The following is a 15,962-nucleotide window of genomic DNA, read 5'->3' as shown; positions in this document are numbered from 1 at the left end:
TTTTTTTAAACACCTTTTCTTACCACCCATTCGCTGCTTCTTTCCTTTATTATCTTCCCCTTTTGCCCTCGGGTCCTTTTTCTTCTAGCTTTCCGAGAGTGTCTTTTGATCTGAGTTTATGGGATTCCTAGAGTGTCCATTTAATTAATCAGAATTTTCATTTTAAGCCTCAACCACCGTAGGTTCCTCAGTACCGTGCAGTCAGGGCGCACGCACCTACACCCACACTTTCCAGCCCTCAGATTTCCACCCCAAACGCGCACTCATACAACCGGTTTTCTAACACTCCTAAGGCACACGCGTGCTCCCCCTTCTAAACATACTCCGCCCACCCTCACCTCTCAACGAGTTTCCTAACTCCCCCAATCCACACACACCGGCACAGACACATACTCCATACAGCTGTCTGACTTCCTCACTCTCACTCTCAGTTACCCCACCCCTCCACCGTCCCCTCTACCTTTCTCGTTCCACCCTCCCTTGGCACTTGCCACACTCTAGACTTCTTTCCTCTTTACCCCCCCCCCCCCTTCTAAACCGCACCCCCCCCTTTCCCTCCGTATCTTTCTCTCTTCCCTCTCCCTCTCTCCACCCCTTCCCATTCCCTTCGGAAAGAAGAAAAGAAACCCAAACTCCTCACTCCACAACCCCTCCTTTCTTTCTCCTATCCCCTCCCCACAACTCTCGCCCTTTCCTCCCCTCCCCCCCCTGCTATTTATTTATTGGGGGAGGGGGGGTGTTGCCGTTGATTGAAAGGGTATTGATTTGTATGTATTTCTCCCAGCGCTGGTGGCCGCCGCCGCCCCTGACACCACCACCACTGCTGCTGCTGCCGCCGCCACCGCCGATACCGCTGCTGCCGCCGCCGCTGCTGCCGCCACTTCAGTTGCTACAGTATTTCCCTTAGTGTTGTTCAGCTCCACCAAACATGTCGGCTCCTGTCGGGCCCCGGGGCGGCCCTGCTCCTCCTCCTCCTCAGCCGCCTATGCAGCCCGAGATGCCCGACCTTAGCCACCTCACAGAGGAAGAGAGGAAAATTATTCTAGCAGTCATGGACAGGCAGAAGAAAGAAGAGGAAAAGGAGCAATCGGTGCTCAAGTAAGGACCAAGGCTCCATGTCCGGTTCTCTTTTCCCCTCCCCCCGTGCCCTCCCTTCCTCTTTCCATCCCTCCATCCCCTCTTCCCCTTCTCCCTTCCTCTCCCACTCCCCCCCCCCCGGGCGTCTAGACAGAACCCTGTGTCTCTGGGTCACCCCCCTCCATCGTTATTATTCTTAGTTGCGCTGTCGGGTGCGTTTTTGAGGAGGGTTGTTGTTTGGTGTTTTGTCGCCTCGGGTGTTTTCTGTGTGTCCGTGCGCTGGTGGTAGTGGTAGTGTGTGGAACGGGGTTTAGAGGGGGACGGTGCTGATGTTAAGGGTGCTGCTGACGGAGGGAAGAGGGGGAGTTTTATTTTGGGCAGTTATATTTTCCGAATGCCTTCCGGTTTTCCCTTGTCTTAGGTTTGCTCTGGTTGGGGCGGGGGGGAGGGGGGAGTTGGGTGTGTGTTTCGGCGGTGCAGGTGCTGAATTGTGGCTCCTCTGCGTCCCTTCACCCTTTCCCCTCCACCCCCCTTTTGGAGGCAATGACTGGGGCAAGGAATCCAATATGGCCGTGCACAGGTGCTCTTCTCACTGGTGCTGGTGCAAAAGAGGGCTGAGCCGGTGGTTCAGATGTGACGGGTTAGAGGCCTCCAGTTTGGCTTTCTCCTTGAGTGTAATTCTGCCCCTGAACGTATTTGGAGATGCAAAGCTGACTGGGACGTGTGTAGAAGTGAGCAAAAGGGCGGATACGTATTCTAGGGGCCTAGGCTCAGCCCTGGCTTTGGGTGGGTGTGCAACCGGCGCCATCTTCCAACCCCTCCCCCTCAGCGTATTTCAACACCCCTGCACTCAGCTGCTCTTCCTGTTTGTAACTACTAAGTCTGTTTAATCCAGAAGGACCTATAGTTCCCACCACTACTACACTTTTGGGTGCTTTCTGCCATGTGAAGTTCTGTTTTTCCTATGAATAATCCAGGGGACTGGGATTTCCTTACACTAGAAGCAGCAGCAATACTGAGAACCACATTTTGGACGTGGTTTAGCAGTTCTGTAACTTCAGCACCAGGGAACTGTCCAGACAGGGTTGTGTATCCATTGCTTTGAAACTGTTTCCGCTGTCTGTCAGTGTTGCTCAGAGATTTGTTGGTCAGGTTCCCTTTAAATGTTTTATGGCTATGTGATTCTTCAGAAGTGCAGTGTGATGGAGACTGTGAAGAAGATATGTCACCTTAAAAAAACAAACAGAAAAAAAAAAACTTCTTTTTTTGGATTGTTTTCTTTTTCCTGGAAGAGTATTGGAGCATGATAGTTATACATACATTTAAGGTAGCCTATGTGCCAGGATTGAATGCCTTTTGTAGTGCTATCACATGGAATTTGCTCATATTCTAGGCTTACTTCTTAGACACCACAGAAGAGCCCAAGGAAGAGTATTTCAGTATGATGAAGCTACCACACCGACCTCTAATAACTTAGAGGATTAAAAAAATAGTCTCTATGTTCTGTATCCTCTCTTGTTCTATAAACAAACTATTCATTTTCTCCTTGTATACACGAATATACATACTATCCATCAGTTTTTAATTATATTCACATTTTTGATGACAACTACTACTTATAACAGTTTATTTTGTGAAGAGCACATTTTCATTAAGTACTCCTAATACTTCCAGAAAGGCACCGCTCCTCTAAAATCACCAATTATCAAGATATTATGACCCCTGTACTTATGTTAGTTGAAAATAATTGGTCATGGAGAGCTAATATCCGGATTTTAATGCTTGTTTGGAAATTTATTTGTTTCATTAGTAGACTGTGGTATAAAAAAATTAACTCACTTAAATAATTTATTTCATTTAATGGACAATAAAGCTTTGTTTTCTAAAGCCTTTTAAGTATGCCTCAAAATAAAGATTTTGCCAAAATTAAAAAAATTATCTTTGGAAAATGGAAATAATATTTTTTTCTGTAATTGTTACAGTAACTGAAATAATTAAAGTGGTACTTGAATGTTGCTAAACTACTTAAGTAATAGAGATTGTGTTGCTATATTTCACATATTTTGATGTAACTTGTATTTTAATTGCTATGAAACTTGAATTTTATTGTATAATTACAACTTTAATCAAATACAGTTCAATGATAAAATATACATTTAAAATTCTTAAAAACTTTAGTTAAAACAGGTTTTAGAGAAATGTAATAAATTGTAATATGTTTATTTCCAATAGTATGTAATGAGAGATTAACAAATGTTTCTGCCTTGTAAAGATTGCTTATTATGTGATTCCAACAAGCGTTAGGAATATTGGAATAAAATGCTATTCCTAATGCTTTAGGAATATTGGAGTAAAACCAAATTGGAAAATTGTTTTCCTTTTTGCTGTAATTATGTAAACACTCTGTCAAACATATAGGGACTAGCTTGTGGCACTGCTTAAAAATTGTTAGCAAAAATGTACAATTGTAGTAGTCTTTTCCAGTTAGGTCTATCGGTATATAGTACATCTGTAGCTAAACTCATGCAGTAAGCAAACACATGCAATATTTGTTCAGCAAATATTAACATTATATTTACATAGTTTCTGATAAAGACTGGCTTTTGCTGATGTATGTTCATAAAATCTATGAAAGTATATTGATAAAAGCCTTATTTGAACTTATTACATCTATCTATCTATCTATCTATCTATCTATCTATCTATCTATCTATCTATCTCATTGCTGTATCATTTTGTAACTTTGTCTTCCAAATTTACAGTGTATTGAAAATTGACTATCCAGAGTTTCAGATTTCTTAGGATCCTGGCTTTAAATTTATAGGACTGTAGAGTTTGAAGGGATCTCAAAGTCTGTCTTGTCCAACTCCCTCATTTTACATATGAGGAAACTGAGGCTGAGGAAGATTAACTGACTCATTTAAGACCACATAGCATCTGAGATGGGATTATTATAATACCAACTTTAAGCCAAAGTTTTAATTATTTAGGGAACAAAGTATTTGATTATTTCAAAAGCTCAAAATGTTTTACTTTTGTTTTAAAGTGTAGGAAAGGAAAAGAAAGAAGAAACATTAGCATTATAATAATATCTTTTAGGCTGTGAGTATAGAGAGTTTAAAAGCAAAGTTAATAAATTTGACATTAGTAGAATTAGCAAGACCCCTTAAGGCACTTGCCTGCATTGTAAAATGTTGGTATTTACGTACAAAGCACTAGGTTTTTTTTTTTTGCATTAAGTATTAGTTATTCAGTTATCATTTTATAGATCTTTTGCTTCTGTATTTTGCTATTGTAGCTGTTTTGTTGTTTGCACCTCCAACAAGTAGGTGGAGAGGGGTGGAAAGAGGAAGTGGAATTCAGATAATCAATTATTTTACTTTTTTACTAGCTTTGATTTAAAAAATATTCAAAGAAATTGATTCCTTTGTCTTTGAAGTTTCTGTATACTCTGTAAAATTCTCTAATAATTAGTTATGCCTTTCTTCATTATTTTGTATACTCAGGATTATCCTTGCCACTTCCTTCAGTTACTAATTCAGAATCCACTTTTTTTTTTCAGAAACCTTTCTGTCTCATAATAATTCCATCTTACATTTGCTTAGGCTATTTACATCTTTTTCAGAAAACTTTCGTATCTTCTTTCATCTAGATCTATTATGAATTTTAATTTCTTGGAATTCCTATAGTTGGCCTGCCATTATGAGTTTTTAATGTAAAGAATTTACCACTCTACAAATGGCTATTTTCATAACATTAGAAATTGTATATGATACACCAGGAAAGAAAATACACAGAGATTATTGGAAAGATCATTAATTCCTTTAGCAAATATTAATCTACTTATTTTTGTCTTTAGTCCAGAACTGTGATTTCATTGATTTAGGTGACTTGTGAGGGAATTATCTCTGCCAATTAAGATCACCAACAGTTGTGCAATTTATAGTTTTAGAGAGTTGCTAGGGCCAATGAGAGATTAAGGTACTTGACCAGAGTCATATAAGGCCAATATATGTTAGGGTCTGAACTTTTTGGATTGTGGAGGAGAGCTCATCTTTTTACACTCCTCCCATACTGCTTTTCAATAAGTATTTTCTGAATACCTACCATATACATTATGATATTCTATGAAAAGTAAAGGATTAACTATTAAAACTTGGGAAACTCATGTGTATTCCTTTTTTTTTTTTAAACCCTTACCTTTTGTCTTGGAATCAATGCTGTGTATTGGTTCCAAGACAGAAGAGTGGTAAGGGCTAGGAAATGGGGATTAAGTGACTTGCCCAGGGGCACACAGCTGGGAACTGTCTGAGGTCAAATTTGAACCTAGGACCTCCCATCTCTGGGCCTGGCTCTCAAAGGATTGAACTACCTACTCTTACATGTATTCTTACAGGATTTTTTTCAATTAAAATATTCTGCTAAAATTGAAGGATTAGTTTGCTGCTTTAAAAAGGGAATCTAATAATTAAGTAAAAATTGTCATGATAGAATGATAAAACCATTTAGATATATAAGCATTCAATCTATGCATAAATTTCTAGTGTGGTTTTATTTATGATTTATTTATTTATTTAATTTATGCATAAATTTAGTTTAGTGTGACAGGAAAGTTAAGTCATTTAATGATCCAGTCTTTTACTTTTCATATTTAAACTAAAGTTATATGGATAAAAAATTTTAAATGCACCCCCTGAAATTATTTTGCTATTTTCATGAAGAAGAAACCATTTAATAAACCCCACAGCATTTCTTTTCTTTAAAGCATATATGCTACTAGTTCTTTGGGCCATTGAGAGATTAAGGCACTTGCCCAAGGTTTCATAGAGCCAAAAATATGTTAGGGTCTGAACTTTCTGGACCTTGGGGACAATTTTCCTCTTATTTTTCTACCATAGTGCCATTCAATAAGTATTTTCTGAATGCCTATCATAGCCATGTCTTTAAAAAATAGTGTATCTTCACATATATATAAGTATATATTTTTAGGAAGGATATGTCAATTTTGGGCAACAATATCTTTTTACCTTAATATATAATACCCTGAAGAAAATTTTCATAATTGTTTCATTTATTGAATTCTTTTTACTGAGGCAGTGCCTCTGGAGAGAATTTTATGCTATGTTGCAAAATTAATGAAACTTTAACTTAACATAATGATTATATAAAAACTAAAAATTTGAAAAACTCACAAAACTCACAGAATATAGAATGAATGCTTCTAGAGGTCAGGTACTGTTCTACATTTTTTTAAATTTATAGCACCTACTACAATATCTTGCATGCTATAGACATTTAATATATAGACATTGAATCATATCAATTTGACAATGATAGAATTGCATGTCAGACATGAAGCATAAAAGACATATATACTTGGAAAATGAGTAAGATTGTGGAGTCCTCTACTGTAGTGTCTGATTCTTTATGAGCCCATTCTTTGGCAAAGATGCTAGATTGATTTGCCATTTTGTTCTCCAGCTCATTTTGTAGGTGAGGAAATTGAGGCAAACAGGGTTAAGTGACTTACCCAGGATCACACAGCTAGTAAGTGTCTGAAGCCAGATTGGAATTACGAAGATGTCTTCTTGTCTCCAGGTCCTGCATTCCACTGTGCCATCTAGCTTCCTGCCACCCTTTCCTCCCCCAAAAGTAGAAGATGGGATGAAATTTACCAAATGGAGAAAGTTCAGTGGAGGATTAGGAGGACTTGAAAGTCATGGAATTCATGCCATATGAGGATTGGCTGAAGAAACTAGGGATATTTATTTTTGAAGAAGGGAAGATTTTTAGAGTGTTTGGGTGGATAACAATAGTTCTAATTAAGTTTTTAAAGGATTGCCACAGTTTAGTGGGAATAGACTTACTCTGTTTTGCTACAGATATCAGAAATAGGAGCAATGCGTAGAAGGTGTACAAAGGCCAATTTGAGTTTGATAGCTAAGGAAACTCATACTATCCAAAAGCAAAAGACATGCCTTAGGGGATAGTGGTTCCTCAATGCCTGGAGATCTTCAAATGAAAACTGTATAGTCACTTGTTCTACTTGCTGGCTATACTGTAGAAGGGTTACTTGTTCTTGTGTGGGTGAAGCTGGATAACCTTTGAGGTTCCTTCCAACCCTGAGTTTCTGTAATTAGCAAAGTAGCATCCCATCAGCTTTGGTCCTATATCATCAATGTGTACTTTCCCTTGTGGGTTGGGGACCCCCAGAGAGTGACTACTTACTTTCAGGATTCTAAGGGTAAAGCATTTACAGTGTAAACTTTTGAGTCCTCACCAATGTGCTATCAGACAGTAGATTCAGCTTTTATCAGACATTTACTCAAATGGCATAGCAACAATGTTCATCTCTATAACCTAAGGCTCACTCTCCCACAAATAAATACAGCATTAATAAGAAAAGTGGGCTCGAGCTTTACCATAGTAGTGAAGCATATGAGGAGGGAGCATGCGATAAAGGGGTAACAACTGGCACTTTAGGTTTAGGAAGTTCTTTCCTCATGCAATTCTTTTTGGGGACAGTCTCTTATACTTTCCTCTCTACCATGAAATCTTATGTTCCTGAAGCTACCTCCTTCCTTGGGTGACTGCTTTTCCTCATCCATCTGTCCTTGGTGTGTTTCTCTGCTCCTAATATAGGTACATCTTCTGCCATAAGCCATTGCCACTCTGATGGATGGTGCAGCTGCCACCTTCCAGGCCTCCAAAGAGATTCAGACCTTTTGGAACTCACAAGGACATTTCAAGTCCTGGATATGTTCATTATGTCCTGCCTATCTGTTTGCCTAAGATTAGGAATGAATGGGCACAAAAGAGGCAGAGGCAGCCATGTGTTTGTAACCATACTGAGGGTAAGTGGGAGAGAAGGCAGCTGCCCCCCTCCCCACCAACTCACAAGTCTAGCTCAAAATAGTCCCCACCCTTTGCAGTTGGAAAAGCAAGAAAGCCAGCAAAGGGAGAGAATGTTCCTTTTGTAGTTCATTGAGTCATCAGCTCTTGTGGCTAGGCAGCTAATTAAAGGACTCTTTGTCATCACACAGTGCAAGCCCCTCAGTCACACATGGAATGAAGCAGGCTCTCAAATATCTCACATGGTCAATATCAAGCAGACTGAGTGTCAGGGTATACTTCAAGAAATGTCCAGTTCACTAAAACTTAAAACTCTGAGCGATTTCATCCCTCTTCCTTATCCCCAACCAACAACCTATTCCTGAATCAGGTTGTTCCAAGCTCAAAAATATCTCCCATGTCTGTCCTCCTGCCCCCAAACTGAAACTAGTTTGGACATTAATTATCTCTTCCTTTATAAAAAACGATTCTACATCCATTCTCTCCTTTCTTCAGTTTATCCTTTTTACTATTTCAATGCAACTCAACAAACATTTATTAAAGGCCTAGGAGGTGCTAGGCACTGAAAACAAACAAAAAAGACAATTTCTTTTCTTAAGGAGATTACATTCTACTAGGGTAGTTAGAATGGATAGAGATAAGTAAATACAAGCTAAATTGAGTGGGAAAGGGACCACAAATAACTGGAAGGGTGGGAATTGGGTCAGAAAAGGTTTCACAGAGGAACAGGCACCCCATCAGGCACCACCACCAAAACCATCTTTCAAATATACCTCTGGTTTGGGACTAAAAGAATTGTGATATTTTAAACAGAAATATGATCTCAAGGAGAACAGAATTTTTATAAATAGATGATGAGTTCTTAAATCTGAAGTGTCTCTGGGAAACTATGTAGAAATGTATATCAAAGCAGTTGGATTTGGGACTGGGGCCCTGGGGTGAGTTCAGAGGTGATGACATACATTTGGGCATCAATCACTTAAAGTCTTACTTGAAGCTGTTAGGAGTGGCAGAGAAAGTCAAGGTAGAGAGTATAGAGAGAAAAGAGAAGAGAACTGAGGATCAAATTTGGGGGTATACCCTTACGTGGCAGGTGATATAGAAGAGGACTGGAAAAGGACCAGGAATTGTTAGAAAAGTAGGAAGATAGCTAGGAGAGGGCAGTGCTTTGGAAACTGAGGGAAAAGAAAGTATCAGGAAGGGAAAAGTGGTCAATAGTGGCAAATGCAGAATGGTCAAAGAGGTTGATGTCAAGAGAAGGTCACTGAATTTGGCAGTAAGGAAGGTAAGAACCATTATTATAAGTCAACAAGTGGTTGAAGTGGAAAGGGAAGAGGGTTGAATACCAAGGAAGGAAGGAAGGAAGAATGGAAGGAAGGAAAGGATATTAAAGTGATGGAATAATTAGAGGTGAAAATATGGGACCATTTCAACTATCTCTAGAACCAAAGCCACTCTAGTTTGGAGTCAACTCCTAAAACATTTCTTTCCTTACATGTAATATAACTGTCAGTGAAGTCATTTGACTTCCAATCTTTCCAAAAGCCTTATCTTATGTAACTTAGCTAATCATAGAATAACATACTCTTAGAGTACACAAGCACATATCATTTCTGCATTATCTCTGATTAGTGGACATACAACATCCTCTTAGGGAGCTTTCACAAGCAGGAAACAATTGCCTTTCATTTTGGTACTGTTCTGATTATTAATAAATTTTTCTTTATGTTTAGCCCAAATGTGATTCTCTTTTATTTTCACCTTTTTTCCTCCCAGATCTTCTCAATAGGGTCCAAACAGACAAAACATATGTCTTACACATGGCAGTTTTTCAAATACTTGAGACTATCGTGTTCTTTACTCTCTTCTTCTTTTCTTTACTGTCATATATTTTCCAAGCTAAACATCCCCAGTTCCTTTAATTGATCATCAAAGTTCTCACCAGCTTGGTCACCACCTTATGATCTAATGTAAGGACAAACTTTCCAACAATTAGAGCTATCCAAAAGTGGAATGAGTTGCCTTAGAATGAACTAGGTTTCTGTTCCCTTGGGGTCTTAATGTAGAGGAAGAATGAGCAATTGTCAGAGATGTAGAGAGAATTGTCCAGGTAGAGGATGGACTAATGGACTCTGAGATCTCTTTAAGCTCTGAAATTCTGTGTTCTGTGTGACCCACTCTACTGTGTTAATATCCTTTCTGGGAAGACAATAGAGCCTAGTGATCCTAAGGAGAAGAGTATTACAGTGATATTCCTACAGCTATAGTTCTAAGCAGACAATATACACATAAAAACATTAAGTATTGCTCTAAAATTAGAGTGGAGAAAGCTTGGAAATAAAACATATGTTTATTATATGGAAAGATCTGAAAGTATGTGTGCTGTTTTAGGAAGCAATGCATTTTTTCCTCACTAAAGATCTTCAAGTAATGGATGACATGATTACTTGTTAGGATACTATAGATGTGATTCCTATTTACAAATGGTTTGAATAAGCTAAACCTAAGAGTTCCCTTCCAACTCTAAGTCAGAGGATTGAGGTTCATAGCTATCCTCTGAAAATTCTTACCTGTATGATCTTGGCAAGTTACCTAATTTATTTATGCTTCCATTTTCTGTCCATAAAATGAAGGAGTCACATTCTGAGATCTTGAAGGCCTTTTAATAGCTTTAAGTTCTATGAATCAATTTCCCTTCTCTAGAGATCTTAATGTAGGTGAATAATTTTCAGGGATGTGATATAGAGGGAATTCTTGTCCAGGCAGAATTTGGACTAATGGCCTCTGGGTTCTCTTCAAGCTCTGAAAGCCTGTGCTCTGTGATCCATTCCAGAGTTTCAGTGTCTCATTTAGAAAGGTCTTGAAGTTTGTCATTGCTTTTATATCATCACAATGAAGTCAAACTTGTTAGATTTTTCTAATGTCATCACCTTACTCCCTCCCTCCTCACTTTGGTTCTATGCTCCATATTTTGATCAATATTGATAAGTATTGACAAAAAATGAGAAGGGCAGATTTTTGGTCAGACCACTCTGACCTGAGTCCTCCTGACTGAGACCTCCATGTTGTCCACCTCCGAGGCAGTCTACTCTGTCTACTTAGAAAACTAAATCTCTTGCTTTATTTACATGTATTAACTAAAATTTTCATCAAATAATATTTAAATTAGTAAGTACCTCCTTGCATGGTAGTCTGCATCTTTTACATGAAGCAAGACAATGATAGAGCTCCAGGCCACCAAGAGTTTATTTAATGCTACTTAATAGATCAAAACAGAATAGAGAATGGCTAAGGATGAAATTTCATAAAGGGCAGCGAAAAAGACTTTTCATTCATTTTCATAAATACTGTCTTTATAGATAATGCTTAAAGAAAACCTCCCTTCAATATTGAAGTGGACTATGCCATGGAAATTCCAGAGACTCAAGATTACATTAGTACTATATGACAGAGATGCCAGATAACCATGCACATATTTAATAAGTATGAATTATATGATCCATTGTGATTTTGTTAATTTGGTGTAGACTTGTGAAATGAGAATGGACCTTATAGATTATTTTTCCAGACTGAAAACTTCACATGTCAGACAGATATGGATCAGAGAAGTGATTTATGCCAGGCCATGCAGCTAGTTGGAGGCAAAATTAACTGGAACTTGAACACAGAACTCCTGACTCCTAGCTTTGTACTTTTCCCACTATGCCAAGTTTCCTCTTATTAAATTATATTGTATTAATTCATTCAAAACTATGTTCCACTCAGGCAATGATAGCTGCATTATACATTTCCTAATTTTTAAAAAAATAACATTTTTAGTCATGTTATGAAATTTAAGGTTTAGCATATTCATCTTACCAAGAGATTGATCATTTGCCCAAGTATTAGATATAATTAATGAAATGTCCTTTTAGAAGAGTAACTGATTAGATTTCCATAATTCTGAAACATATTTACTAAGAATTTAAATTACTTCAACTCAATTTTTATGAGCTCCCAGGAATTATTTGGAAAATGGAATTCATTTTAAGATTCTTAAGGTGTTAATAAAAACAGAAAATAACTTCTATCTAAATTATTGTGTATTAATAGATTTGGTTCATATTATATTTTGAGTTCATTAACTCTGATAGTAATACTCTTAAATAACTAAAATATTTCATAGGAGTTTTCAAAAAAATTTGGATAAATGCAGCAAGGCTCTGATCCTATGGCTTATCTACTTGTAACAGAAGCTACAACCACTGTTGTTTGATTATACACAAACCCCTCAATTACCAGTCAATTGAAGTGGTTTTACTGTGGTATTTTTTAAAATATATTAAACAGTAAAATTTTTCTCTTGACATTTTGGAACTATGAGTGTAATTGCATTCAATTACATTGCTAACCTTCAAATATTTGAGAAGGGTTGTCATGTAGAAGAATTATGCTGCTTTTGCTTGTCCTCAGAGGGTAGAACTAGAAATAGGGGGCAGAAGTTGCAAAGAAGCTAACTTGAGTCTTAAGCAAGGAAAATCTCCCCAATAGTTAGCATACTTTCAAAGTGGAACAGTCTGCCTCTGAACGTAAAGGAATCTCCTTTATTGGAAATCTTCAAATAGAGAGTTTGATGTAGAGGGCATGCCAGTACAGGTATAGATAGATTATAATAGATCACCTTTGAGTTCCCGTCTGACTGAGGTTCAGTGACTGTCAGTGATTGCAGAGTTTCTTACTATATTACATTTCAAATAATATGCATGCACAATGGTAGACTGAATAGTAATAAAAGTAGATTTTTTTTTGGTTAAAGTAATATGGGGAAGGGAAGAGGCATTTATTTATGTACCTGATAAATATGATGTCTTTTGATCCTCTTAAAAACTTGGGAGGTAGGTGGTATTGTCTCTATTTTACAGATGAGGAAATTGTAGCAGACAAAAGTAAATTGACTTACCCAGGGTCACATAACTAATAAATAAGTTCAGAGATTGTATTTGAACTCAGGATTTCTTGACTCCAGTTGTATGGCATTTAGCTGCCTGGTGGAAACAAGGCTGGACTTTTGAATTAGGAGAATGGGGCTTGAATTCTGTTTCACATTTACTAGCTGTGTGCTCAGGAACATTTAGTATCTCGAAGTTTCAGACTTCTTTTCTGGAAAGTAGATATAATGACACCTTCATTGCTCATATCACAGATTTGTAACCACTTTGTAAACTATAAAACTTTATGCATTGTGGCATATATTTTGATGGAATACTACTGTACCACTGGAAATGATGAGCAGGTTAATTTAAAGAAAACATAGTAAGACCTACATGAAATTATGAAAAAGGGAAATGAATAGAAGCAAGAGAACATTACATGCAGCTTTAGATCTAATGTTTGAAGAATAGCTTGTGAGTGTCTACTCCCAGAGAAAGAATTGATTAATAGAAACTCAAAAGACATAGTTTATATATGTACATTTTTTTTAAAATTAAGAGACACCTTCTCTGGTGTGAGGAGGGGAGGAGGAAGGAAGATGCTTGGGAATTTTGATGTAACCAAGAAAAAATTTAATTTGAAAAAGGTGAAAAGTGAGGTTGGACTTCCTGACTTCTAGAAACCCTTCTAGTTCTAAGTCTGATTCTATGATCTTGGTAACATTTTATTCTCAAACTTTTAGTTATCATGCCTTCACTTATAGCTTCAAGACATTGATCCATATCCTCAGAGAACAGTAAGGATATTGGATCATGATGTAAGGATATTGGCAACTTATGAACTCTCACTTTTAGAGACTTTGCTGAAACTACTCATGCCAATAAACCTGTATAATTAAGGTAAAAAAAATCAAAATGTGAATTATTAATTGTGTTTCTCATTGCTCTTTGATTTAATACATTTGTCATGTAATTTATTATTTGAATTAAAATTTCAAGAAAAGTTACAAACCACTGGCAGTCTTTTGTATGTTGTTTACTAATGTGCATATCCTACAAATTATCTATGCTTATCAGTAACCTTTCCTTGCGTACTAGTGAGATTCAGCATGACATGAACAGTTTGGATTTTTTTTTACATCACTTTTAGGATTTGAAGATATTTAATCCCCCTTAAGAATTTTTTGCAAATGAAACTATATATCAACTGATCATCTGTCTTTCAGGTTGTATAATCAATCTACTAGAAAAATAATGAAAAAATCAAATTATCTTCAGAACAAAACAGAACATATATATTTTTGTAGATAAGAAAGGCATCTAGCACACATCCAGCAGTACTGACTGCAAATTACAGGATTTTCTAGAAGTTTGAAAACATTATGTCTTATTTGAAATAGGAGTCAGTGAACCTGCTTTCAAATCTCAGATCTCACTGACCGTTTGTGTGACCCTGAGCAAGTTATTTAACCTCTCTCAGCTTTAGAATCCTTCCCTGAATATGAGGGGTTAGACTAGAAGACCTCTGAGGGCTTTTACTCTTCAAGATATATGATCCTATAATTTAGTCAATCAGTAAGTCAACAAATATTTATTAAGTACCTACTCTGTGCCAGGTCTTAGGGTACATTCTGGAACAAACAAATTTTTTTTTTAAATTCCTGATTTGAAAGAACTTACATTTTAGTGAAAGTGATCATATGAGTTAACATATAAAGTGTTTTGAAAACCTCAAGGCACTCTACAAATTTTAGTTACCATTAACTATTATTATTGTTATTGAAAGGCATAAATAAAAAATATAAAACTGAAGACATAAAAATGTTATAACTAGTGCCAATTATTATAAAGTATAATTTTATACAAATATACTCTTCTCAAAATTGTACTTGCAAAATTTTTATATTCTTTGCTTATTTTTGTATTTTGTTTCATTATAGTAATTATAATTTAATTTAAAGTGAGTTGGTGCTAGTTATTTTTGAATGACCTTAAAACTGATCTTGTTTCCCATTTCTCTAGAGGGCATGCTTTGAAAGATCTTTTGTTTTATTTTGTTTTATTATATTATCTTTTATTTCTTAGACTATGGCTATCGGTGCTACTAACATATTGAAAAATAACGGTTTTTTGGTCCCCAAAGCAGGGTAAATCTGTTCAACATTGAGAAAATAGTGGGAAGAAGATACTTTGGGCTTTTTAGTTACATTTGCTGACTCTGACAGAATATTCTTGGATACTTGTTTCATATAAGTTTTTAAAATGAGGCATTTAGTTTCTCTTTGTTCCTTTATTTAATTAAAATTTTCTGTTGAAGACTAATTCTTTAGGTCCAGATCATCACAAGTTATTATTAATGCTTAAAAGATACTGGCTTTCCCCATGATCTATAAATTATAGCAGTAATAAGAACTATACAATAATGATAGTAGGTAACATTTTACATGACACTTTAGGGTTTTTGAAGTGCTTTACAAATATCATTTCATTTTTACCTTTATGATGGCCCTGTTAGGTAGGTGCTATCATTATTCCCATTTTACAGAGGATGCATCTAAGGCAGGAAGGCTAAGTGACTTGCCCAAGGTCATGAAGCCATTAAATATCTGAGGCTGGATTTGAACTCTGGGTTCTTCTGTATCCACTGTGCCACTCTGATTACAAGGCCCCTACTTGTTCCTTTATGCCAAACTTCCCATGATATAGTATTGCCTTATCTTTTGCATATAAGGCACATTTTTTAACCTTTTAGCTTTCTGTTATGAAATTAATATGGGTAACAGAAACTGGACTTGGAGGCAGGAAGCCATGCATTTGAATCCTGTATCAGATACTTCCTGGTTTGTTGACCATAGGCAAGTCTCTTCACCTCTATGACCCTCTGTCTCTTATCTAGCAGTGTGTTGGTAAACAAATGAGTATTCCTTGAATCTCCCCCACCGAAGTAAATACACAACATAATTTTAAGTTTAATCAGTCGTATGAATATTTTTCTTCATTAGTTTCTTAAATCTCGACAGTCAACAAAACAATAAAACAATTTCCAAATTCTGGATGCTCACACTGAAATTTTAACAATCAGGAGCTAGTTGGATCTGCTTCCAGTGCATCTCTGTCCTCATT

General features: G+C 36.8%; 1 protein-coding gene across 16 annotated transcripts in view; it reads left to right on the top strand.

Moving 5' to 3' along the window:
• The first annotated feature begins 389 nt into the window (after positions 1–389).
• The window catches only part of RIMS2 (regulating synaptic membrane exocytosis 2), an 821,462-nt gene continuing 805,889 nt past the window's right edge, over positions 390–15,962 (top strand). For 6 of the 16 annotated variants that reach the window (XM_056823209.1, XM_056823211.1, XM_007488199.2 and 3 more), the window contains exon 1: positions 391–1,098. In XM_056823209.1, the coding sequence (XP_056679187.1) occupies positions 929–1,098 (170 nt within the window). In that variant the 5' untranslated portion in view covers positions 391–928. Of the gene's footprint in view, positions 1,099–15,962 lie in introns of all 16 variants that reach the window. The other 10 variants (XM_056823232.1, XM_056823208.1, XM_056823207.1 and 7 more) reach the window with 3 other exon arrangements.

Source organism: Monodelphis domestica, chromosome 3 (assembly GCF_027887165.1).
Source record: "Monodelphis domestica isolate mMonDom1 chromosome 3, mMonDom1.pri, whole genome shotgun sequence".
NCBI classification, from domain to species: Eukaryota; Metazoa; Chordata; class Mammalia; order Didelphimorphia; family Didelphidae; genus Monodelphis; species Monodelphis domestica.
The sequence above is the reverse complement of the archived record's forward strand: the minus strand, read 5'-3'. Positions and strand labels throughout refer to the sequence as shown.